Source organism: Carassius carassius, chromosome 47 (genome assembly GCF_963082965.1).
Source record: "Carassius carassius chromosome 47, fCarCar2.1, whole genome shotgun sequence".
Taxonomy (NCBI): Eukaryota; Metazoa; Chordata; class Actinopteri; order Cypriniformes; family Cyprinidae; genus Carassius; species Carassius carassius.
This window is the reverse complement of record NC_081801.1, coordinates 17,138,787-17,164,721: the sequence shown is the minus strand read 5'-3', so window position 1 is coordinate 17,164,721 and position 25,935 is coordinate 17,138,787. Positions and strand designations below refer to the sequence as shown.

The window sequence follows — 25,935 nt, the reverse complement described above, 5'->3', positions numbered from 1 at the left end:
CATGGTAAACATGCCCCGTCCCAACTATTTTGAGACCTGTAGCAGAAATCAAAATTGAAATGAGCTAATTTTGTGCATAAATTTGTAAACTTTCTCAGTTTAAACATTTGCTATGTTATCTATGTTCTATTGTGAATAAAATATTGGCTCATGTGATTTGAAAGTCTTTTAGTTTTCATTTTATTAAAATTTAAAAAACGTCCCAACTTTTCCAGAATTCGGGTTGTAGATCTTTAAATCCTAAACTTAAAAATTTCCTTATTAACTATTAATAAGCAGCAAATTAGGAGTTTATCAAGGCAAAGGTTGTAGTTAACAGTTAGTTAATAATGAGAATTGGTCCCTAAACTAAAGTGTGACCATTTAGTTTTATTGTCAAAAGAAATGGTATGATGAGGAATAGGCATCAAATTGTATCTTTATGCATTCTGGTGAGGGTTTGAGTGTTTTAGTGGAAACTATAGGTAGAATTTCTCTCTTTTGCTGAGTATCTGCTTTCCATAATCAGAATCAGATTTTTAAACTTCCTCTAGTTGAGCTGTCATCCATTTGTCACTGTGTATAGTGGGTATGAAAAATAACACCATAAAAAATAATCACATTTTGTTGTTTTGCAGCGTGAAGAAGAACACAGTTATTATGTTATTCAGCTGTTACTCAGTGTAAAGGCTGTAATTAAAGCAAAAAGGTGGTTCAACGAAATGGTGACACAAGGGATGATTTTTTTTCAATTCAGTGATTTTCTCTCTCTCTCTCTCTCTCTCTCTCTCTCTGTCTTGTTGGTGTTATATCTTTCACTTCGATGTTATGAGTTGCACTGAGTAAATACAGCTGTATAAAACAAAAAAAATTATCTCTCTCTGATCCTGCAGTGTGTTAGAGTGTACCAGAAAAACCTTCCGCCTCCCCCAGCTCCACCTGCCTAGATTTCCTAGGGAATTTATGTATGCCTATTCTCACAACAGCAGCATATCTTACATGCTCAGGGCAGCATGTCTCAGTAGCATGTCCATACTTGCTCTGCAGGGGCATTAGCGTGTGTTTCAGATCTAATCAGCCATAGTCTTGTGTAGCCATACCTTCAAACTGACAGATATTTATCTATATATATATATATATATATATATATATATATACACATATATATATACATATATACATATATACATATATATATATATATATATATATATATATATATACATTTAAATCTGAATGTATAATAGACATTACGATTCCGCAAATATATAAATACCTGAACACATGTCCGAGCACCAGTAAATGATCACTTAGGGTTGACCTTTAAATCCTTCTCAAGGTGACTGTAAGTGCTGTGCGTTTTTCCTGTTAAACTCTGTAACTTCTCAAATCGCCTCTGGCACTGTGACAGTTTTTCCAGCCTATATAATTTTTTATAGCCATGTTATTGCCCAGAAAATTAAACATCCATTCGTCATATCCAGTATCTCTGTAGTAAGGCTATGTTTGTGTTTTTTTGCTTGTTTATACTTTGTTTTTATTATGAATTGTTCCACAGGTGAATGAGATTTATCAAGACAGCTCCCTGGGTGCCCATATTAATGTTGTCCTGGTTAGAATCATGATGCTCTGCTCCTACAAGGTAAGACAGCATCAGCTAGCTTCCTTCACCAGTAGCTGACCAACAGAGATTGTATTGAGGTATATTCTGTTTCACCACTGTAGCCAAGAAGGTTTCAAAGTTGGGTTTTTGAATTTATTTTGTAATGGATGTAACAATTTTGTAATTGAAACAATTACCTGAATGTCTAAGAAACTTAAAATGAGAAAACTGAGTGCACGCTTTAAATAAATAAACAGCATACTGGGAAAAAAAAGTTTAATTACTGACTACAAAGTCATACAAAGTGGTCCCAAAGTTCTGTCCAGCAGGTTTAAGTTTCTTTATTATTTGGGCCACTTTAGATTTTTACTAATAAAAGATTAAAATTATTTAGACATTTAAAATCAAACTTTCGAAAATTACAGAAGATTTCTATTGAAAACACACGGGCAAAATGATACAGTACCTCAGAAATTATAGAAATGTATAAATTAAAAGTAAGTAAATGCAAAGTAAGTAAGTGAAATTATTATAACATGAATCAATTTGGCTTAAAGGGGTAATATGATGCAATTTGTGTTACAAGCTGTTCGTGCATAGATAGGATCCCTAAAGTTGCAAAGACTAAAGTCTCAAATCCAAAGAGATTTTCTTTATAAAAGTTAAGATTAGTCCACACCCCCCAAAACACCTAGTTTAAACACGCCCCCACATGTTTATGTCACTGTGTTGGAAGATTTGCATAAAACTGCCCAAATGTTCAAGCAAAGAAAGAAGGTGTAACTTTTATTCTCGCTGTAGTATTATTGTTGCCGCTGCTGCCATGTCATGGTGATGCTGTGTGTTTTGTTGTGGAAGCGAAACTACTTTGTTTGGCCTTCCAAAAGAGGACGATATCCGCTTTGTCGTGCCTAGAGCTGATCTGTGCTGGTCATTGAGGAAATACATCAACTTTGCACTGTTGATCACCAGATCGACTTTCACCGTTGATGAAATGGAGTCCAGCCCGGGGTTGTCACATGTGATTGCCGCAAGCTCCTTTGGCTAACCCGCCGGATGCACCGTTCTCTAGTCCACCGGCCTCCGCTCACTTAAGCTCGCCATGTGTGATGCTGTGTTTTGATGTGAAAGTTTGTTTGGCCTTCCTAAACAGGACACAACTAGAAATCAGTGGTTAAGTTGTATTTACAACATTGTTCCAGAACAGTTCAACCCAAATATTCAGATGTGTGCAACGCATTTTATGGAGGACTGTTTCCTGAAACTGCAGAGTAAAGTTAGCCTACAATGCGTCTGTGGCACAGTGGCTGTTTCTATAAACTTGGGCAGTTCCAACTTTTCAAGGACAGTCTGGCGCTTCCGACTCAGTTTTTTTTTATATTTAAAGAATTTGCCACTGATTATTCAAACGCGCGTTTTGAGCAGTGTAGAGTAGCGCTTGTTTGTCATTTTTCCGATCACAAATGCAAACATGGTTTTGTTTACACTGTGCGATACTGAATGCAACACACAAAAAGACAGTATAAGTCATTATAATCAGTAAATATGTCCCCACTGGATGCAACAAAAGCCTCGTTTGTAATGGGTTTTATAGGTGTTGCCTCGTCACACCAAGACACAGCATCACAGTATGGTGAGGGGCTTAACATTTCCGTTACACGCTTGAGGATAGCTGGCCAATCAGCATGCACCTTGCGTTTCAGAACGCTGAGCTTTGTAAAAATCGACACGTTTCAGAAAGGCAGGCCATAGAGTAGAAACAATAATGTACATTATGTAGAAAATAATATTTTTTTAACCTTCAACACATTACATTACACCAAATACACAACATAATGTTCTTTTTAGCAATGTCATATGATCCCTTTAAGCGTTCTACTCTATGTAAATTAAAATAGATTTTGATCAAGTCCTTTTTTTGTCTTGGATTCTACAATGGTTTCTAAAAAAAATAAATAAATGTGTCAGTTAATGGTATCATGTATTAACCTATGATTTGTGTTGGTTTTGTCAGTCCATGAGTTTGATTGAGCTGGGCAATGCTGCTCAGAGTCTGGAGAATGTCTGTCGCTGGGCCTTCCTGCAGCAAAAAGAGGACAAGAATGATGCAGAATACCACGATCATGCCATTTTCCTCACCAGACAAGAGTTTGGGCCCACTGGCATGCAAGGTAATACTTTTGAAACTCCATTTTCCAATTTACATGTAAACATAACATGATGCATGTACAGTACATCAAAAATCTCAGATATGCAGACCAATTGAAATTGGTGTAACTGGAATAGTAAATTGCAAACTTACCACAATTTAATTCAGCATAAATAGCTGACAACGATTTATCTTCCTTCTCTTTGCAGGTTATGCTCCTGTTACAGGAATGTGTCACCCTGTGAGAAGTTGCACTCTGAACCATGAGGATGGCTTCTCGTCAGCTTTTGTTGTGGCCCATGAGACAGGACATGTGTGAGAAAAACTTTAACAAAAATTCCACCATAATATGCCACCACTGACCATTGTTGAAGAAGCTAATATAAGAGAGTCGAGCCCCAAGTTAATCATAATTTAAAGTAGTTCAACTACTGGTAGTTCAACCAAAACCACAAATTATTTAAAATCCAAGCCACTAATAAGAAGGTAACTATAATTGAAGCTATTGGGTGGACAATAATATATTTGAATATCAGATCATTTTTATTTTATTTTTTATTTTTATTTTTTTAAATCAGATAACTATTTATCTGCCATAAGAATAATCAATAAAACTAGAAATTCTGTAATTTATATTTGTAAATATTTGATCATATTTTATATATCACTGCGAACAAAGAAGATGTTGTGTGTATATATTATATAAAATATATTTGAATACATTATATAATGCATTGGATAAAAATATACATAATATATTATTTGTTACATATATCCATTCTCTCACCCACATTTTCATTTAGTAAAGAAGTTAACTGCATAGAGTTAATGCATATTTTTTGTTATATTCAGACTGGGGATGGAGCATGATGGCCAGGCGAATGAGTGTGGGGATGAAGTTCCAATGGGCAGTATAATGGCTCCTCTGGTTCAAGCAGCCTTCCACCGCTTTCATTGGTCCCGATGCAGTCAACAGGAGCTCAGGCGATACCTCAAGTGAGTTACTTGGTTTTGGTGGCTTCCTGCTTTGTAACATATGAATATATTCTATTATTCATCTGGTTCCTTGATTACAAATTCTAAGATAGTACTATAACTCATGCAGTACATATGACTGTCTCCGTGACGACCCCTTTGATCACGAGTGGCCCACTCTGCCCCAGCTGCCTGGTCTGCATTACTCTATGGATGACCAGTGCCGCTTTGATTTCGGCATGGGCTACATGATGTGCACTGCGGTAAGTGAAAGAGAGACTTCGTCACTCCACATTCAACCACATAAACTAGTTAGGTTAATAGTTAGTAAACCTGGCAATGCAGCATACTGGGTTCAAGTTAGGATAATGAGATAATACTAAAAATGTCATAATTTTTATATAAATAAAGTTTAACATTTTTTTACATTTCAAACAGAGAAAATACAGCAGCAGAATACGGTTGTCAGTCCTGTGTTTGAGTCCTTAATATGGTTATGTTCACACACAGTATCATTATTAACAGGATCGACAACCACATTCTATAACCGAACTCACACCCATGCATTTTCTGGACTCATGTTCTCAGAAAACTTGCTGTGCTAATGGAACAAGACTAGACAGCTAGCTGTCTATAAGATCATACACTGCGAGAGAGCGGCTCTGCACTTGTCTACTGTGTGTTACAGGTTTTCATCAACTTACAGAGATGCAGATATGAGCTGTGTGTCATCTGAAGGTTTAGATCCAGTCACTGTTGTTCTCCACTGGAGCTGCTCCCTTCAGTTTTTTGTTCTATGCATAACTCAAATGCTCACAGCTCGATTGGACACTTGTCAAAGGTACTGCCCCATTGACAGCTTCTGTACCTTTTTTTTCTAAAAGTGTAGGGAATACTGACTTGAATCCCATTGCACATTCATACAGAGAGTATTGAAAACGCTACTGTAAGCCGCTGTGTGAACGGGGCATTTTTGAGAATCACACCTGCAAGTAAATGTGGTTGTCAATCCCAAAAACTGACAGTGTGAACGTAGCTTTAATAAAATTACAAATATTAAAGATTTTGCACTGTATTTCTAGGTGACTAATCAGATGCAATCAAATTATTACATTGCTAATGTAACTATTTGTAGAGACAATCATATGTTCTTCCTTTGAAACAAGAGATGCTCTTTGGATTATACTTAAATCAGTCTGGAGATAAAATCATCAGATTTCAGTTCTTCTTGTTTATCTAAAATTGTTATGGTAACTGTATAATGTGTAAATAATAATAATAATAAAAATTATATAATTTTTAAGTTGGGTAAGTCATAATTTGTATTTGTATCCTTTTATTTATTTTCTTAAATATATTAATTTTGTTTTGTTATTTTTTATAATTTTTTAATCCTTTTTCTTTAAAATTTATATCTTTATCTGTCTGATTTACATATTTATTATTATTTTTAAAGTGTTAATGATTCACTTTTTAGTTATTAATTATTCTCGTAGATGCATTTCTCATGTACAGCATGTTCGTACTTTCAGTATTCTTAAGGATTGTATACCTGGAAACTAATTTCTGATTAATTTACCCATTGTTATCAATGGTTTCCTGTTATGAAAAGTAAAATAAACATTTGTTTAAAAATGTGATACATTTTAAAATAATGCAAAATAGAAAAAAAAAAATAATAATTTCTGGACTGCTGGACCCCACTTTTAATGTTCAGCATGCTCTATAAGAAGAAATCATGTTGTTTAAGCAGGTGCAAGCAGGTAATTAATCTGTAAACAATAAAATCTCTGAAAACTATTTAAAAACACTTTAAACAAAAAATAAGACTTCTCCCAATTTCCCATTTCTCTGCCAGTATACGGCCATGTAATCTGGGCTGGTCACATGGTCTGTGTATATGAATGCGAGCATGACTGTTTCTTTTAGTACAGCACCTACGATCCTTGCAAGCAGCTGTGGTGCAGCCACCCCGAGAACCCTTTCTTCTGCAAGACCAAGAAGGGCCCTCCTATCGACGGGACCAAGTGTGCAGCAGGAAAGGTTCGATCTTATACTAAGAACAGGAGCATATACCCAGAACTAAAATACCAGATACTATTTTTCTTTTATTTTCTCCCTCTCTCTTTATTTCTCTAGCAATGTTTTAAGGGTCACTGTATCAAGCTTACGCCAGACATTCTTAGGCAGGATGGCCACTGGGGTCAGTGGACCAAGTTTGGTTCCTGTTCTCGTACCTGTGGTGGTGGAGTACAGTTCCGCACTCGCGAGTGTAACAACCCAAGGTGAGTGTCTTCATATCGGTGAAAAAGTTTTTTTCATCTTCTCACATTTCTCCTCTTTGACTTGAACAAATCTGTTCTGTTGTAGTCCAGCCAACGGGGGGCGCACTTGTTATGGAAACAACTATGAGTTCCAGCTCTGTAACATGGAAGAGTGTCCAAAGGCCCTAGCTGACTTTAGAGAGGAGCAGTGCGAGATGTGGAACCCTCACTTTGAGCATGAGGGCACCAAACACCATTGGCTGCCCTACGAACATCCTGAACGTGAGCGAAGACCTGATTTATTATTTTATGCTGGTGAAAAAGACATAGGAACAGTCACATGGTATTATATTTTTCATTTTAATACTTCCTTGCTGCCCAAGCCTTTATGGGGCTCTATTTTAATTGGGGGCCACCAATACGACGGATTATTGTCAATGCTTGATTTGTCTCGCATAGTAATTCATGGCAGTTTTCACTGGCCAAGGCCTGACCATGAGGCCGTTTGACTGACATGTCAAACAACCACTCACAGTTCGTTTTGAGGCATGGAAATGTCGCCACAATAACAGGCCGGTGTGTAAAACTCTCGGACATATTTAAAAGATTATATGCCGAGAACTTTAAATATTTCACATACTTTTGAAAATCCAGCGTTTAGTTGATCCTGATAAGCGCTTGTCATCAAAGTTGTAAACACAGCGCCTTTCTTGTTTCGGTAGACTGGTTTGGCACCACAGAAATTTTTGTTTATAGATGGAACATAAAAGAACACTTCACACACGTCTCGTGGAAATCCTGTGGAATTCAACCAATCTGATGATGACATCGACACTCCTGAAGTGTTTCTACTTTTTAGCTAACGGTCCGTGGGCATGACATCTGAGGCTGAGACTAATGCTTGATTATCAGTTTTATTTGTTGTAGCTGTATTGCTTACATAATACCAATGTCTGTCTGGCATGTTTTTACCCTTCTACAATTTTTAATTGAAAAAGTAGCAAACCCACAAGAGTGGCCAGGTGTTAATTTGTACATTAACAGTCAAAGTCTTACAGTACTAAGTGGCATACTTAATTTAGTGTACTAAAAAAAAGCTAAATAAACCAGCAGACAATGCATTTACAGAAAAAAAATATTATTTTAACAAAATAAATAATTAAACACTGCAGCAAGTCATCTGTACACCTAAAGCAACAATTCTTAATCTATAACTCATTGAGGCATAATGATATTAGGATATAATAGCAAAGACCCTACAAGCTAATGTAAATAATGTTAAGCTGTTATCAATATCAAGTTTATGAAACAAGCTTATTTTATTACTAAAATATAAACCCAGGAAAGTTTTACACAGAAGACAAATGGGTTAATACAAAAGTTAATACAACTTATCCACACTACAATCAGAATAGGATTTATCATAAAGTTTAGGATATAATGAATAAGTTTGTGGATATTTAAAATAAAAAAGGAAAAAACTAAAAAGTCATACATCTACCGCTATGGAAGGTGATGCATATATAGATTATTTAATAATTTAGTATTGCGTTTTTGTATTATTACCATTGTCCATTGAATTAATATTTCACAAAAAAAAAAAATCAAGCTGTCATTTCCTGTGTAAGGGTATGTAGCTTACAGTTGCTTACTGAAGGCCCTGACTGAAAGTGCAGATGATTGCTTTCATTCCGATAAGCTTGCTGCTCAACATTCAAATACATATGCAATGCACTTAAAATACCCTCCACCTTGCCCAGCTCCACCTGTATAGATCTCCTATGGGGTCATTTAATCTACAGTATACCATGTTATATTTGTAATTTCATATAGGCTACGTTATATGTGTTTACGGAATACCACAGGAAGCTGAGGAATAACAGAAAGACAGTTTATTGAGGCACAAGCAGAGGAGTGGGTAGTGCTGGGTAGAGTGATGTGGAGTATGGCAGTGATGAAGTGATCCGTAGTAGCAGGGTAGAGACGTCAAAGGAGGGAGGTGTACCACACACACGCACGGAGATGGCTGGGAACTTCAGGAGATCGCTGGAGAGAGGTTAGTAGAGTTAGTCCTTGGAGTTAGCATACAGGTAAGACCTTGTTGCAAATGAGACCGGATGCTGACTGAGTGCGTGTGTGGTATTTAAAGTGCAGAGGTGATTGGATGATAATGAGGGTCAGGTGGAAGTGCTCAGTACTCAGGTGAGGGCGTGCATTGTGAATGAGTGGAGGTGGAACCTGGCGTGTTTGTAACAAAATGTGCAAAAGCAGTATTTATTACATGTACACAGAAGCATGTCTGTGGATGTAGTGGCAGTAGCAAGTCTTGGTACTTGCTCTGCCACAGAAGCAGCGTAGTAGATCTATTCCGCCAAGACCAAACACATTTACAACGCCATGTATATTAACATGCTAAACTCTCAAAGAGTTATCACAACACAAGACAATTCTGACTTTTCTTCTCAGGACTGAGAGCTTATCTTGCAATTTTGACAATTAAAAAAAAAACAATTCTAAGAATTGGGAGCTAAAAATGGGCAATTCTGAAAAAAAAAAGATCAAAATTGAATTGGTCAGAATTTGATATGTCTCAATTTTTACTTCATACAATCCCTCATAATTCTGACTATATATCTCACAATTCTGAGAAAAGATTCTGAGAATTGTGAGAAATAAACTAACAAAATGTACCCTTTTTATTTTTTCACCTGTGGCAGACACAAGCTTTTATAGTTTTATATAGTATAGTATTGTATAGTTTCACGGAGTCATATGATGTGATTTCAATTTTTCCTTTCTCTTTGGAGTGTTAGAAGCTCTTGGTGCATAAAGAAGATCTGTAAAGTTGCAAAGACTAAAGTCTCAAATCCAAAGAGATTCTTTATAAAAGTCAACCACGCCTACCTAAAATGGCTCATTCTAACACGCCCCCACGTCTACATCTTGATGTGTGAAGATTTGCATAATGCTACCCACATCTTCACGCAAAGAAAGAAGGCATAAATTTTATTCTCGCTGTTGCCACTGGCTCCATATCGTGGAGATGCTGTGCTTCACTATGAAAGCGAAGAGACCTTGTTTGGCCTTCCAAAAGAGGACACAAATGCAGTTTGAGCAACAAATGGAGCTCAAGTGTAGTTCAGACAGACCACGGCGTGATTGCTGCATCAGCTGATGCTCAATTGAGACTCCTCCCTCTGCAATTAATAAGATATATAAGATCATCCGTACTCACGCTTGCCATATTCTGTCGCACAGACATGCACTTACTCTCCCCCTACCCCAAACTCCTATGAAGATACATGACCACTTAACTGCCCGCCCATGGACATATCTTCTATCCAGCTCATGTGCTCAGATTGTTCAATATTATCTACAGTACAGTTTTACTTTACTTTGGTATATGTATCTGTGCATATTAAAATATTTGGCAATTGCTTAGGCTTTGGGGGTTCAAACCTCAGTGAAGTTTGCCTGTGGATAGCTCAGAATCTGAAGCCTTCAGAGCGAAGCCTTCCACCAAATATAAGGTTCAGGACCTGTACAATATTCTGACTTGAACAGAGTGGTCCTGACTGAACTAGAAATCAGCGGTTAAGTTGTATTTACAACACTGTTCCAGGACAGTTCAACCCAAATATTCAGATGTGTGCAGCGCATTTTACAGAGAATAATGACTGTTTCCTGAACCAGTAGCCTACAATGCCAGTGTCTGTTGCTATAAAATGGGATATTCAAACTTTTCAAGGACAGTCTGCCGCTTCTGACTCACAGTCTGTAAGTACGTTTTCATATGTAAAGGATTTTCCACTGACGATTCAAATGGGAGTTTTGAGCAGTATAGAGTAGAGCTTGTTGTTTGTCATTTATCCGATTACAAATGCAAACATGGTTTTATGTTAATGCAGTGATATAAGCAACACGTAAAAAGACAGTATAAGTCATTATAATCGGTAATTATGTCCCCACTGGATGCAACAAATGCCACGTTTGTAATGGGTTTTATTGGTTTTGTCTCATCGTGTCGGGACCGGCTGGGACACAACATTAAAGTATGCTAAGGGCATAACATTTCCGTAACACTCTTGAGGCATTTGGCCAATCACAATGCACTGGATAGCTGACCAATCAGCGTACACCTCACCTTTCAGAACGATGAGCTTTGTAAAAATCAATGTGTTTCAGAAAGGCGGGATATAGAGACGAAACCGTAATGTACAGTATGTGGAAAATCATGTTTTATTTTTTTTACTTTAAACCACATAAATACATTGCATTACTTCAAATACACAATAATGTTCTTTTTAGCAATGCCATGACCCCTTTAAAGGGTTAGTTCATTCAAAAATGTTATTAAAATGTAAAAAAATTGTGTTTGATCTTTCAAGCTGTTTGATGCAACTCAGTGGGTGTTGTACTCAATTGGTCCATGAGAAGTTTAATAAAAAAGTACATCCATCAGAAAAAACTGTCTCACGTGGCTCTGGGGGGTGAACAAAGGCCTTCTGTAGTGAATTGATGTGCATTTGTAATAAAAATGTACATAATAAAACGTAATAATCACTTTAATCTAGCTTGCGCTCACTGTTGTAAAACGGAAGCAGTTCTGGGGAATGGCATATGAGGTCAGCGTTGCGCATGCAACGTTTGTTAACCACAGCAAAGGAAGCAGTTTCCTTACTTTAGCAAAGAAAAACTCTTGGCTTATATCGAAATCCTCTGACATTCTTCTTTACAAATCCTCGTTTTGTACTTCTAATTAGTGACCTTTGTTTTGTTTTGATCTCTCCGCTGCATTCCTGTGTGTGTAACTTCTGAGAGGTGCATGCGCAAAGCTGACCTTATATGTCATTACCCTGGAACTGCTTAATTTACAACTGTGAGCTCAAGCTTGATTAAAGTGATTATTGCATTTTGAATATGGGTATCTTTCTTACAAAAACACATTGATTTACTATACACCTAGGATGACTTCAAGGTTAATTAATGTTAATTATTAATGGCTTATTTTTTATTTTTGACTGAACTAACCCTTTAAGACTTTTATGAAAAGATAAATAGGGTTGAGATAGAGTTGCTCTTAGCTGCTTGGAAACATTCACCAGAGGTTTGGCCCAGTCATTGAGAAGGGCATCAGACAAGAGGCAGCGGTTGGAAGAAAGGCACATGGAAATGTGATTAAGCAGCAATGGCATCTCCAGTTATCCACTGGGGCCGAATCAATGCTACAGTAGAGGGAATGCAGGTAGCCAGCTAATATCATTCCAACCTCCTCTTCTACTGCTGATAGGAGTAAACCGTCTTCATTTCAGTGCACATTCAGAAAGAACAATGTTGCAGTGGAGACAGTTTTTTTTATTATTAAGATTTATGACTATGATTTATGATTTGAAAAAAAAAAAAAAAAAAATATATATATATATATATATATATATATATATATGTTCTATTTAAATATATTTTAAAATGTAATTAATTCCTGTGATGGATGTCATTATTGCAGTCTTCAGTATAACATGATCTTCCTGAAATCATTCTGTTATGCTGATTTGATGCTCGAAACAGTTATATATTTATTTATTTATTTATTTATTTTTGGGGGGGGGCATTTTTGCCTTTATTATGAAATGACAGACAGGAAGCTAAGGCTACGTCCACACGAAGCCAGTGCTTTCACTATCCGATCTTTTTTTTTTTTTTCATTTTCTCATCTCAAGAAATATCAGCATCATATGATGCTAATATGTGCCACTGTAATTCTGCCACAGAGATACACTAAAAACAGAGAAAATGTCTTGGACTATGCCTTGCGCGCAGTATACAAGGAACATAACGTTTAGTAATCTGTGTTAATGTTAGTTAATAAAAAAGACAATCATTCAGTGTTTGTACATGTTTTAGTTTCTGTTACTTGAAGTAGCAGTGTCTGACTAGGGGCGAGATGTGAGCTGATGATGTCAAAGTTTCAGAAAATATACGGATTCGCTGTCCACACGAAAACGCCAGAGGTGGAAAGAGTACAAAAATATTCTACTCAAGTAAAAGTACCATTACATTAATGAAATTTTACTTAAGTACAAGTAAAAGTACCAGTCTAAAAATCTACTCAAGTAAAAGTAAAAAGTAGCTCATTTAAAATTTACTCAGAGTAAAAATTACTTAGTTACATTTTAACAGTGGGAGGGAGTCAAAATGGGACAGACCAAGGTTGTCAAACTCAGTTCTTGGAGGGCCACAGTCCTGCACAGTTGAGATATAACCCTAATTAAACACACCTGATCCAGCTAATCTAATCATTTAGGTTTATTTGAAAACTACATGATATGTGTGCTGGAGCAGGGTTAAAACTAAACTCTGCAGGGCTACGACCCTCCAGGAACTGAGTTTGACACCCCTGGGATAGGTCTATTAATCTCAAACTAGTGGTTTTTAATTAAAGGAATCAGTTATTTAGAATAATAAAACATTTGGGCTGTTACCAGGCAAACCAGTATCAACAAACTCATCTTTTAATGCAGAGGAAATGCAGAAGATTCATTGGAAGTGGCATTTAGATGTATTACACTGTTTAGTGCAGGACAAGAATGCATTTAACCTGCAGTTACAAATGCATGAATAATGTTTTGATATACAAGACATAAAATGTTGAATACTCATTTGAAATGATAAGAAATTAATTATTTAAAAAAATCAAAAGATACTTTAAATGTGATATTAAAATGGCCAGTATGTGTCAGCAAGTCACTGTTAATAAGTGAGTCATTGCGATTGAACCGAATCATTTAAACGGTTGATTCATTCAGGAACGAAACACTGTCACGTTGCTCAGAGACGCAAAACTGTGCTTTGGTGGCTGTGTTTGGAATTATTTTCTGTTGTAGAAATAGAGCTAAAAAAAGGCAATATGGTGTCTAAAACGCAAGTCTCTTAATTAACTTGTTTACTGAACTGTTATATATATATGTATGTATGTATGTATATATTCATGATGATTTTTGGAGGAAAAGACGGCATTCTTTGTGTGATTTTGATTTAATGTATGAAATTATATAAATATGTGAATTTTCTACCCCTATATCTTCAATTTTGTGATCATTCTAAATGCATTTTAGGAGACTGAATCACACAGTGAAAGAACGCACTATAAGCGCGCACATCATTAAAACAAAAAACATGATATTATCGCAGATGATATATAAAGCAAACTCCTCGCCACTGTCTTTTTGGCTAATTTGTGCAAAACCTCTTGCTAAAATGTCAAAGCTTCATTTTAACCACCAATGCAATGATGCAATTATTTAGCTTACCTCTACATTCTTGCGAAGGGTTGATGTCTTGTCGAGATTTTATAAGCTGCTAGTTTGGTCTTCCTAGGCAAGTACAGCTTACACTGCATAATAGAGCATACACATGGCCAGGGGTTCACTTCATTTCCTTCGAGTTCAACTTCAGAATATGACGGGGTTTCGTTTTCTGCGGTGTCTGCACCACTAACGCCTGTTTTGACCGTCTGCATCTTTCTTGTGATTTTAGCGCCAGTTTGCCCTCCTGCCCATTATTTACTGACGTAGTTTCCAGCGATTTTTTTTTTTTTTTTTTACTCAGTAATTAATGTGTTTTAAAATGTAGCGAAGTACAATACTTTAAACAAAATATACTTAAGTAAAAGTAAAATTACAGATTTAAAAAATTACTTTAAAAAGTATTAGTACACAAAAAAGCTACTCAATTACAGTAACGCGAGTAAATGTAATTCGTTACTTTCCACCTCTGGAAAACGCAATGGCGGCGTTTTCAGATTTATCCATTCTGGGACACGGTTTAAAAAAATATTGGTTTCACTCTCCAAAAATGCCAGATCTGTGTGGACAAAACACCTATACGATACAAAATGCAGCTAAAAATACAAAATACAGCTAAAGGTGTCTCCATGTGGACGGGGCCTGAGTGGGAGAAAGGAGGGATGTGATGGGGAAAAGTCCACAAACCAGAACTCAAAATTGGGACACCCAAAGCAGAAAGGCGCTATTGCTTCATATTTCAGTGGATTCTTCATTGTATGGAAAGTTGAAAAAAACGTAATTTATTAAATAAAATATTTTGTAATTATGTTAATCTTTGTCACTTTTGAACTTGATCTTACTGACCCCAAACATTTGAACGGTAATGTACAATATGATAATATTAACAGAATCTAAAATGTAACTTTAGATAACTTTTAACTTTTAAATTATCTTTACTAGTCCATACAACTTTTATATATTTGTATAGTTCCCTATCTGTTGGTCACTACGAGTTGTCATGATGACAGTAGGGGTCTTACTTGGGAGCCTCAGTCACCTCAAGAAACAAGAAAACACCAATGATAATTGGAGATTGGATTTTTCATGCTGATATAAGTTACAGGTATAGATCTTGCCACAAGATGGCTGCGTGCATCCATTCATTCAGACTTTTGCTCCAAATTCGACTGGATACGAAGCAGTTCAAGGCAATTCACCACATCTTTTCATGATTTGGAATGAAGAAGTTGCAAAGTCATGGAAGGCCCCTTTTACCAGAGCCACTCTTTGACTTTAGGGCTGCATGATAAATTGCATGTGATATTTAATGCACATCTGGTCAGTAAAGCCGGTTCTTAAAACAGCGGTAAATTTCCATTTTCTGCGCGCTTACACATGGAGCAGCATTTACTACACATTTTCGAATCCATTCAGCCAATATCCGGGTCTGGTGGTAGCACTTTTAGCTTAGCTTAGCATAGATCATTGAATCTGATTAGACCATTAGCATCTGGTTAAAAAATGACCAAAGAGTTTCTATGTTTTTCCTATTTAAAACTTGACTCTTCTGTAGCTACATCGTGTACTAAGACCGACAGAATATGAAAAGCTTTGATTTTCTAGGTCGTTTTGGCTAGGAACTATACTCTCTTTCTGCCGTAAAATATTTGAATAAATACAATAAAATCAATACATCAATTCCATGAATTCAGAAACATGCACAAATGTTTATGTGTGCTAGAGCTACAAATATGAATTGCATAAATTTGTCTGTGGTCTGTTTTTTTGGACAGCTGAAGAAAGATGTCAACTGTACTGCCAGTCAAAAGAGACAGGAGACGTGATATCCATGAAAAGAATGGTGCATGATGGCACCCGTTGTTCCTACAAAGACCCTTACAGTGTGTGTGTGCGTGGGGAATGTGAGGTAAAGGTTATTCAAACACACCCACACAAACCATCCTTCACTGAAGTTCATCATCAAATGCCATAGAATGAATAATATCAGGCCTAATCAGATTTCTGAGGCCTTTCCGCTCCTCACTGCCAGGTAAATTGTTGATTTGCTAGAATAGGACACAGTCTTCAATGTTCTGTGTTTAGCTAGTTCTGTTATCGGTGGAATGCATGACTGCTGAGTCCTTTGAGCGAGGCAGATTGATGAAGTACATGCTTTAGATCTCAATTTTTTACTAGTGGAATTAAAAGATGAAGTGCATTCCTAGATGTACTGCTTTATAATGTGAGAGAGATATGAATGTCTGGAAAATGCTGGGTTTAAATCCCAACACTGGGACTCACTAAAGGAAAGATGGGATCTGTGATTGTTTCCATGCAGTCATGTGCTCAAAAGTGTTTACTGATATTATTGGCAAACAGGAGTTCTGGTTAAAATTAAGAGTAAGTTTAGAGTAAATTTACCATCCATGCATAATTTTTCATACAAAATTGTTACTCACATGTTATAAAAAAAAAAAAAAATTAACGTACTAATCAATCAGAAATTTGGTAAAATATAATTTCTGTTAATCTGGTCAGTTTATTTAAAGTCAGCACTTCTATGTCTCTACTGTATATATTCTTGGATCTCATAAGTCCTGCTCTCTGCTCAGAAAGTGGGCTGTGACAATGTTATAGCCTCGGAGCTAGAGGACGATAAGTGTGGCGTGTGTGGAGGAGACAACTCCACCTGCAAGATTGTCAAAGGAAATTTCACCCGCAGCACGAGGAAACCAGGTGAGCTTCTTTCCTCACCGCAGACTCCATGAACAGGTCTCCATAAACAGGTTTTCAACCCAGATTCATTTAAAAATTTCACCACAGTCAGGACATTTCAACTCTCAAAGTTCCTGTGGCTCAGTGGTAGAGCATTGTGTTAGCAGTGTAAAAGGTTGTGGGTTCAAGTACCAGCGAATACATGTTACTTAAAAAAAAAAAAAAAAAAAAAAAAAAAAAAATTTGACTTTGGATAAAAGTGTCTGCTAAATGTAAACTTACTTTTATTTTTTTGTGAATTGTATTCTTAGGTTTTCTGAAGATCCTGGAGATTCCTAGAGGAGCACGCCACATACAGATCCATGAATTCAAAGGAACTCCACATGTTCTAGGTAGAAACTCCATATTCTAGTTAGAACCTCCTTTGTTATTGATGGAGAGATTTGGTCTTCTCCTAGTGCTGAGAACATTAGGAGCTCCAGCTCAGTGACCATGAAGCACCTTAGCTACTTAGAAGTATCTAAGATCCGTGTATTTGTCTCACTGGGTGCATGAATTGGACTTCATAGAGTTAAGAGTGGTCCTGTAGCTCAAGTGGTAGAGCATTGTTATAACAAGCGCAAGTTTGTGGGTTCGATTCCCAGGGAACACATGATAGGTAAAGATTGTTAGCCTGAATGCACTGTAAGTCGCTTTGGATAAAAGCGTCTGTTAAATGCATAAATGTAATTTTTATTTAATTTATTACTAATATTAAATTGTCCTCTGCTAGTGGTGAAGAACCAGGCCACAGATCATATCTTTCTGAATGACGAGGGTGATTTTCCTGAGTCACGTACAGTAATTGAAAAAGGTGTGGCTTGGGAGTACACCAACAATGATGACATGGAGACGGTCCAGACCAACGGACCACTCAAATATGGAGTCCTCATTATGGTGAGAATGAGCATTATATCAGCCAAAAATAAAGAACTAAACCTAAACAGCTTTTAGCGTAAATAAGGGCAGTACGTGTATGTCTAGTAGTGGTTAGGTATGGTTCACCAAGAATAGAAAATTCAGTGATTTACTTACTCAACCTGGGGTTGTTCCAATGGTGTTTGCCCTTCTTTTTCAGACCATGTATGAAGAAATGTTTAAAAATGCCCTACTCGCACTCAGCCATAAACTGGCAGTAAATATTGACAAGTATCAGGGTTTAAAATCAAATGCAAAAGTATCACAAAATGGTCCCATGCAACACCTATCATACATTTCAAGTGTTCTGAGGGTAAACTGAGGGTGTTCTGAGGGTTTGGTGAAAAACAAAGCTAGATTTAATGTAGTATTTAAAGTGTACATCGGATCCAAAATTCACTTTTGCATGGTGTTTGCACAATGACAATTACACAACCACCCTGTCATGATAAAAATGAATTAATTCCTTTTTCTTTAATCCCCAAAAACCTAAACAGTCTCAATAATCAAGCCATTTTGATTTTCTGAGCAGTATGACATCATACTGCTCAGGCCCCGCCCATAACTGTTGACAGACTGTCCCGTATTAGCATATTTCCACCCACAGCAAGTTCTAAGCTGTCTGCAATAAGAGTCTTCATTTTCTCCCGACATCAGAGCTACTGATGACACAGTGGAATAGTTTTGTTTTTGATGGTAACATGCCACCGAATATTTAAAAAAAAAACAGAAAAGGGGTGGGCTGAGCAGTACCTCATTATCATTTACAGAGACATGTATCGAAACATGTCAAATTAAGTTTTTTTCTTTCCTTTTTTTCCTTTTTTTTTTGATACGTTTTATGCTGGCTGCTATCCACTACTATTTTATGGAGAAGCACATGCCGTGTATTTTTTATTTTTTTATTTTTTTATCCTTTTGTGGCCCAAAAAAAGAAGAAGAAGAAGGGATGCAGCATTAAAATAATGCCAGGTTGATTAAACAATGACTTAATTTTCATCTTTGGGTAAACTATTAACAATTAAGGTTAAATCAAAAGATACCAATAAGGTCAATTAACATAACAGAATGTATTTTTAAAAAGTAACATGCTCAACCAATATCAAACATCTTCTCCAGGTCCAGTCTCAGAGCATTTCTAAAGTCACGCTTTCATACAAATACATCCTGCCAGAAGATCCGCTCTCCTCGATGGAGAACTCCCTGCCTCAGGATGACACAGTTTACTTCGAGTGGGCTCTCAGGAAGTGGTCGCATTGCTCCAAGCCATGTGGCGGAGGTACACATCAATATATAAGAACTGGCTACTTTTCGATTCACTTTCCATAGAGTTAGAATTTTTAATTGAATTGACCATGTCCAATATTATGTTGAATAAGAATTAATTTAGGAATGACAATGAAACACTATTTTTAAAATAATAAGTGGAATTTTAATAAGTGGAATTTCTAACATCTATTATTAACAATATATATATATATATATAGTGGATTATTATTACAATTCAAAAGAGATTTTCAAGATTCATGATACATGTAAAGTTCAAAAGAATTGAAGTTAATTAATTATATTAAGTAGAAATATTTGTTAGCATTAACATTATTGACTTTACTTTCAATTTAAATCAATTTAATTCCTCCTAGCTAAATAAAATAATTAATTTATTCAAAATAAATATTAATGACCCCAAACTTTTAAAAGGTAATGTATGCTTATGTGTAATTCATAATAAAAAGTCCTTAAATCCTTAAACTGCATTTCTACATTCTGTATTCTGTTGAGAAAAATGGCTAAAAGAATTTAATCCTTAGTTCAACTCTGAATCGTGCACAACCATGACAGACATGAGTTTTGAGTGAAACTTGGATCAGTGGTAGGAGACAACAGCTTGTATTGTGGCGTTTTGTCTGTTTGTCTGGCTTGTAGGAAAACAGTACACACGTTTTGGGTGCCGAAGGAAGTCGGATGGCAAAATGGTACACCGCACACTCTGCTCCAACATACCCAAACCTCGCGCCATCAGTCGAGCCTGCAACCAGAAGGAGTGCTCAGAACCAATGTAAGCAAATGTGGTTCACCATGTGGTTGTTTGCAAACCAATATCATACAGTTGTACCGTTAATGTCTAAATGAGTGATGGATGATGGTGTAAGGGTATGAGGGGTTAGTGAACAAATGTGTTTAAATGTGTCTTATGTATTTCAGCTGGGTGACAGGAGAATGGGAGGAGTGCAGTAAATCATGTGGAAAAACTGGATCTCAGACCCGACCCGTGCACTGTGTGAGACCTGAACTGGACGGTTCATACAAAGCCGTCAATGCTAAGCACTGCAATGACGACCGGCCTGAAGGGCGACGACCCTGTAATCGTCACCTATGCCCTGCACAGTGGAGAACTGGGCCTTGGTCTCAAGTGAGTATGAGTTAGATTAAAGTTTAAGAGTTGGATATTTCATTTTTCATGCACATTTTGACATTTAGATTACCTTTATCTAACACTCACATAAAGTGAATCTTTAAAAACATTTTGATTAATGTGTCCCATCTAATAACACTATTAAATCACAAACCAGATATCCATTTTTCATAATGTATATTATGATATTATAATGATAATATGCCAAAATTTAAAATCAATAATTGATTCAATAATTGACTTTTTATATATATTAGATTTTTTTAAGTATTAAAATTATAATGGTAATATTGTTTATTTATTAATTATTGGGCATGAAAATTATTATCAAACATCTTATTGGCCAGAATATCAGGGATATTCTAAAAGAGAGAATCTTGTATCAGCATCTGTATCAGTTGCTGTAATTTGGCATCAGTGATGCTAAAAGTAAGAACCATCATTGTGTTAAAGGCATAGTTCACCCAAAATGTTATTCTCAAAATGTTACTCCTTTAACATAACAACCTTCTTCTCAAAACATTATGCCATTATTCACGTAATGTCATAAATTATTCTCAAAGTCTTAATACAGTGTGAATGTACACTACTGGCACACTATAATTTTTCTATTTTAATACATTATAAAAGTTTATCCTTTCATGGCAATGCTAATAATAACCGAGCACAAATCAGCATATAAGAATGATACCTGGAAGACTAGAGTAATGTGTGTTGAGTTTTTAAAATCCATTTTAAATTGTAAAGCTATTTTTTCAAATATTACTATTTGGACTGGATCAAATAAATGTAGCCTTGGTAAGCATCTTTCAAAACACCTGTAGTATAGGTTTATCAATGTTATCTTGTTACTGCGTCCCATTCTGCTAATGTATATGTTTTTATGTTCTTCGTGTGTGTGTGTGCAGTGCTCAGTGACCTGTGGTAATGGGACTCAGGAGCGGCAAGTCCTGTGCAGCACCCCTGATAATGCCATCGGCATCTGCATGGACACCAAGCCTGAGAGCATCAGATCATGTCCACTTGCTCCGTGTCCAAGTAAGTGTCCGAATTCACTTAAGACTCTTTCAAAACCAAAATAACATAATGTTATAAATAATGTTCCTAAATCCTCTCTTAACTCCCAGATGACAGAGGGAACTTCCTCATCCAGTGGCTCTCCAGAGCAAACCCAGAGTTCCCAGCTCCGAAGATCTCCTCAAGTAAACGTCCCATCTCCAGTCATCAGCCTGCTGTGTTTTGCATGGCCGCTCATTCCTGGACCCTGCCTCTCTCTCTTATGCTATGGCTCTGTTACACTCTGTCCTGACTGCTTCTCTGTCCCTCTCAGAGTCTTTACTTTTACTTCATCCGAGGGAATTCTTCAGGCTTTTTCTTTCCTCTGCCCTTGTTCGCTCTGTATGTGATTTTATACAGGGCTGAGGGCTAAACACGGCCAAAAATTGCATTGAAAGAGGGCAGTAAGTGCCTGTGCAGAAGGAGCCTTGTTTGGAGAAGCCATGGTGGTAGTGCTACGTCAGGCAATATGAATATGACTGTTGTAACGACTTCAAGGGTGAATCATTCAACAAACCCCTCTGTATGAGGGTGTTGGTCCTGTACTGTCGGTAACTGCATTTCAGTCAGTTTGTCAATTAAATACACATATAAGATGAGCATAAAGAATATATCACTAAAATGACAATGTGGGCCATAATTGTAATCTGTTTTGACTGTTAAATGTCATGTATGTTTGTATATATTCTCTTGAAAAATGGTTTAAGAACTCATGAAAAAGCTCGTTTATTTTTTACCCATTCTTTTCTATACAATGACATAGAAAGACTAGAATGGTAAGGTGGTGAGCGCTTTAACACTATAAATATTTATTTTATAAATCAGTTGCGTGTCGATGTTTGACGTCCTTTTGAAGGATGCAAAATACCTCATGCTTCTGCGTGTTTATTTTCCACTCACATCAGTTTTTTGCCTTATTTTAGGTTGAAGGGATGCAGGTTTACGTTTGCATGCCCACCAAATTTCGAAAAGAGGCAGCTAAAGAAAAGAACAACAACAAATATGGATGTTTACAGCTAAGCAAGTGTAGACAGTTGCCGCTCCTCAGATCTTTGGTTATATTATGGTCTCTCACTGCTGTATGATTGTAAGTCTGTGGAAAGATGAAGCTACAGCGATGCAGACAATGTCAAAAGGCCTTTTTTTAGAAACTACTGTATACAGCAATTATGTGTATATATTAAATGGTGTTGAACATACTTCGTAACGTTAATGACTGTTATCTCTTACACCAGTAACAAAAGTAATATATTGTATTTATCTATGGAAAGTAATGATTTGAGATACACATAAAGTATATATCATGTTTAAAAACAATATTTAAGCTTATAATTATATTATAAAGGACTATAAAGTATATAACTGTGTGTGTGTGTGTGTGTCTGTGTGTGTGTGTCTGTGTGTGTGTGTGTCTGTGTGTGTGTGTGTGTGTGTGTGTGTGTGTGTGTGTGTGTGTGTGTGTGTGTGTGTGTGTGTGTGTGTGTGTGTGTGTGTTTTTTAATGGGAATGGCTGTTCATCTGAGTAACTGAAAAAAATGTGACAGGGTCCAGACTGATAACACACTTTTACTTACCACACAGTACTAGCTTTACAAATAAAAGCACCTAACATTTGTTAAGAATGTTCTTCCAGCCCATTCTGGAATTACATATTCAAAGCACCTTGCATCTGGACTTATTAGTTATTAAAAATAGTTTAAACTGATATCAAATGGACTGATGAAGGCAGTGTTTGGTCTGTAGTCAGATCTCCGCTGAATGCTGGGCCCTGTACGTCTTATTTGTCACAGCTCTTTCATTCCAGAGCATAGCATTTCCTTACATTACGTGCAGTTACATTACGTGATTGGTTACATGTAATACAGGATGTGCCATTTCTATTTTTTATAACTATACTCCTCAAAATTGTCTGTTTTTCAATGGATTTGATGGTGTTAAAACATTTTACCAAAGTGTTACTAAACTGTGAATGGTGTGACATTTCAAATCAGTTTACATTGTACTGAGAAAAGTTGTATGTGTTGTCTTGTACTTGCTCTATATTTGACAGGACGTCTCTGTGTAACTACTGTGGTTTCTTGTCGGCTGTGTTTATGGGAATAAAGGGTCAAGTAATACATTGAATAATTAAATCCTTTGAATTTGTGCTCTATAATTTTAGGTTGCTGGTTTGCTCAGACTAACTGCATTTCACATTTCCCTCTTTTCCTAGTGTTCTGCTTTGTTAATTTTAATATTTTATTATTGTTTTCTTGTTACTTTATTATATTATATTTTATTATATTATATACACACTACCTCACACACAAAAATACAGAAAAAAACAGTAATATTTTGAAAAAACAATTGCAATTTAAAATGATTTTCTTTTTTAATGTAGTTTAAAATATAAGTTATAAACAACAGTGTGTGTGTGTGTGTGTGTGTGTGTGTGTGTGTGTGTGTGTATGTATATATATATATATATATATATGTGTGTGTGTGTGTATATCTATGTGTGTGTTTATATATATATATATATATATATATATATATATATATGTGTGTGTGTGTGTGTGTGTGTGTGTGTATGTATATATATATATATATATATATATATATATATATATATATATATATATACTTATTTGTTTGTTTATCCTATTATTTTATTGAAGTCGATAACTATCTGCCAGGGTGCATGCATGCTTCTTTCTTTTCATCTTTTCATTTTTTACATTATTAATATTTTACATTTGTTATCTTATTTTTTTCTAATTTCATTTGTATGATTTCCCCATTATTGTACTGACATTAAGTCCACACTGTGCATCCTGTTGATTTATCTTTCAGGATCCCGCTGTAAAGGAGACAGGTCTGTGTTCTGTCGGATGGAGGTTCTCAGTAAGTACTGCTCCAATCCGGGCTACTGGCAAATCTGCTGCAAGTCCTGCAAAGAGGGCAACTACACCTCTGAATTCAACCTGACGAGACCCAGGATGTACACCACTGTCGCCCCTCCCATAACTCCCACTGCAACAGCTCCTGTTCTCACAACACTGCTATACAGGACCTCACAGAAGCCTGCAACAACCATCACACCATCATTCAGCAGATGGAGAAACATCACCACTGAGTCCACATCTTGGGGCTACACAACCACCGTGAACCCAATAACCCTAAAACCAGGAACCACAGTCCCATTTACCATTGGTTCTGTCACTGTGCACACTAAACATCCCAGCACACTCGACTACGAAGAGGAAACCAGCACACCCTTCTACGAGGATGAAACCTGGGGCGATATCTCAACCGAACACTTCTCAGAATCCGAATCATCAGAGTTTGCAGAGCCTTGGCCAACCACTCCACAATATACAAGCACACTTGAGAATAAAAACATCGGGACAACATTTCTGACAAGGCTACAGCTTAATGTTACTGCAACAAGCCCTCCTGCCATAATCAATCTCCATCGGTCAGAAGACAAGAAGGAGAATAACACCATCGATGTGTCCTACAGGATTGCCAGTCCAAACGAAGTCATGCTCAACCACTTTGTCCCCAGAAAGCGAGTGCCGTTCCGTGAGAAAACAAATAATAAAAGAATTCAAGAACTCCTTGCAGAGAAAAGACAAGACTTCCTCCTTCAAAGACTGAAACGAAAACCAGGAGACTGATGCATTTCCTTTTCTTTATCCCTGTGGTATTTTGTGAGTATATTTTTCAGTGGACTTACGGCCCTAACACTCTTTCTTGGCATTTGCAATAATTCAACAGGAAATAACCCCAGTTCTCAATCTTTCATGTAGTAGCTCTTCAATGCAACTGACCAGAATGAAAAATTACCCTAGTCAAGGCTTTTTTTTTTTGAGGATGACATCTTCCCAGGGGTTTACCACATTTGACTACTTAATTGGGGTGAATACAGGGGTGCAAGAAGCTTTCTGTTGTGAAGATCTGACAGTTTAAGCTTAAGCCAGGCACATACTGTATGATTTTTCCAGTCCTCTACAATTGTTGTACATGATCCCAGTGAGATCTTAGGTAAATGTCACAGCACATTGTGGGATGTGAGCAGTCAGACTGTATGATACCCATCCAGGATTTTGGTTCCAGTGGTGCTGCTGACAGCATACGAGTGGTCACTGCACAGCTGCAGCAAAGTTTCACCACTAGAACTTCACTGGAGGCTGAGAATTGTTGTGAAGCAAATAAATCATCTGATGGTGAATATGCGTCATGCAAAAATCTCACATTTTGCACTACAGAAATTGTATGATCCCCAAATTTGTCTCAGGTGACAAAATCGTACAGTTTGAACCTGACTTAAGCAAGATTTTTCAGATGTTTTTCTGTTTGAATGCACTCAAATGAAAGCTTGTTGAATGAAGAGATCCATGAATCATACATATATATAAATATATATATATAGAGAGAGAAAGAGAGATTCTTTTTTTTGTGTGTCATATTTCTTTAACCTTTGAGGGAAACGTCATGTTGTTAGTCATTATTGTCTCATCTTTAAAGGTTTATTGACCCTTCTGAATACAATATTA

General features: G+C 36.5%; 1 protein-coding gene across 1 annotated transcript in view; it reads left to right on the top strand.

The window, feature by feature from the left end:
* LOC132130515 (A disintegrin and metalloproteinase with thrombospondin motifs 2-like) overlaps positions 1–25,516 on the top strand; it is an 89,155-nt gene extending 63,639 nt beyond the window's left edge. The window contains exons 5-22 of the mRNA XM_059542234.1: positions 1,538–1,621; positions 3,597–3,753; positions 3,941–4,046; positions 4,584–4,727; positions 4,837–4,969; positions 6,636–6,749; positions 6,846–6,991; positions 7,077–7,252; positions 16,047–16,180; positions 16,866–16,989; positions 17,280–17,360; positions 17,741–17,904; positions 19,045–19,204; positions 19,852–19,984; positions 20,131–20,338; positions 21,250–21,379; positions 21,469–21,543; positions 24,230–25,516. Of these exons, the coding sequence (XP_059398217.1) occupies positions 1,538–1,621; positions 3,597–3,753; positions 3,941–4,046; positions 4,584–4,727; positions 4,837–4,969; positions 6,636–6,749; positions 6,846–6,991; positions 7,077–7,252; positions 16,047–16,180; positions 16,866–16,989; positions 17,280–17,360; positions 17,741–17,904; positions 19,045–19,204; positions 19,852–19,984; positions 20,131–20,338; positions 21,250–21,379; positions 21,469–21,543; positions 24,230–25,056 (3,096 nt within the window). The 3' untranslated portion in view covers positions 25,057–25,516. The remainder of the gene's footprint in view (positions 1–1,537; positions 1,622–3,596; positions 3,754–3,940; positions 4,047–4,583; positions 4,728–4,836; positions 4,970–6,635; positions 6,750–6,845; positions 6,992–7,076; positions 7,253–16,046; positions 16,181–16,865; positions 16,990–17,279; positions 17,361–17,740; positions 17,905–19,044; positions 19,205–19,851; positions 19,985–20,130; positions 20,339–21,249; positions 21,380–21,468; positions 21,544–24,229) is intronic.
* Positions 25,517–25,935: the final 419 nt, after the last annotated feature.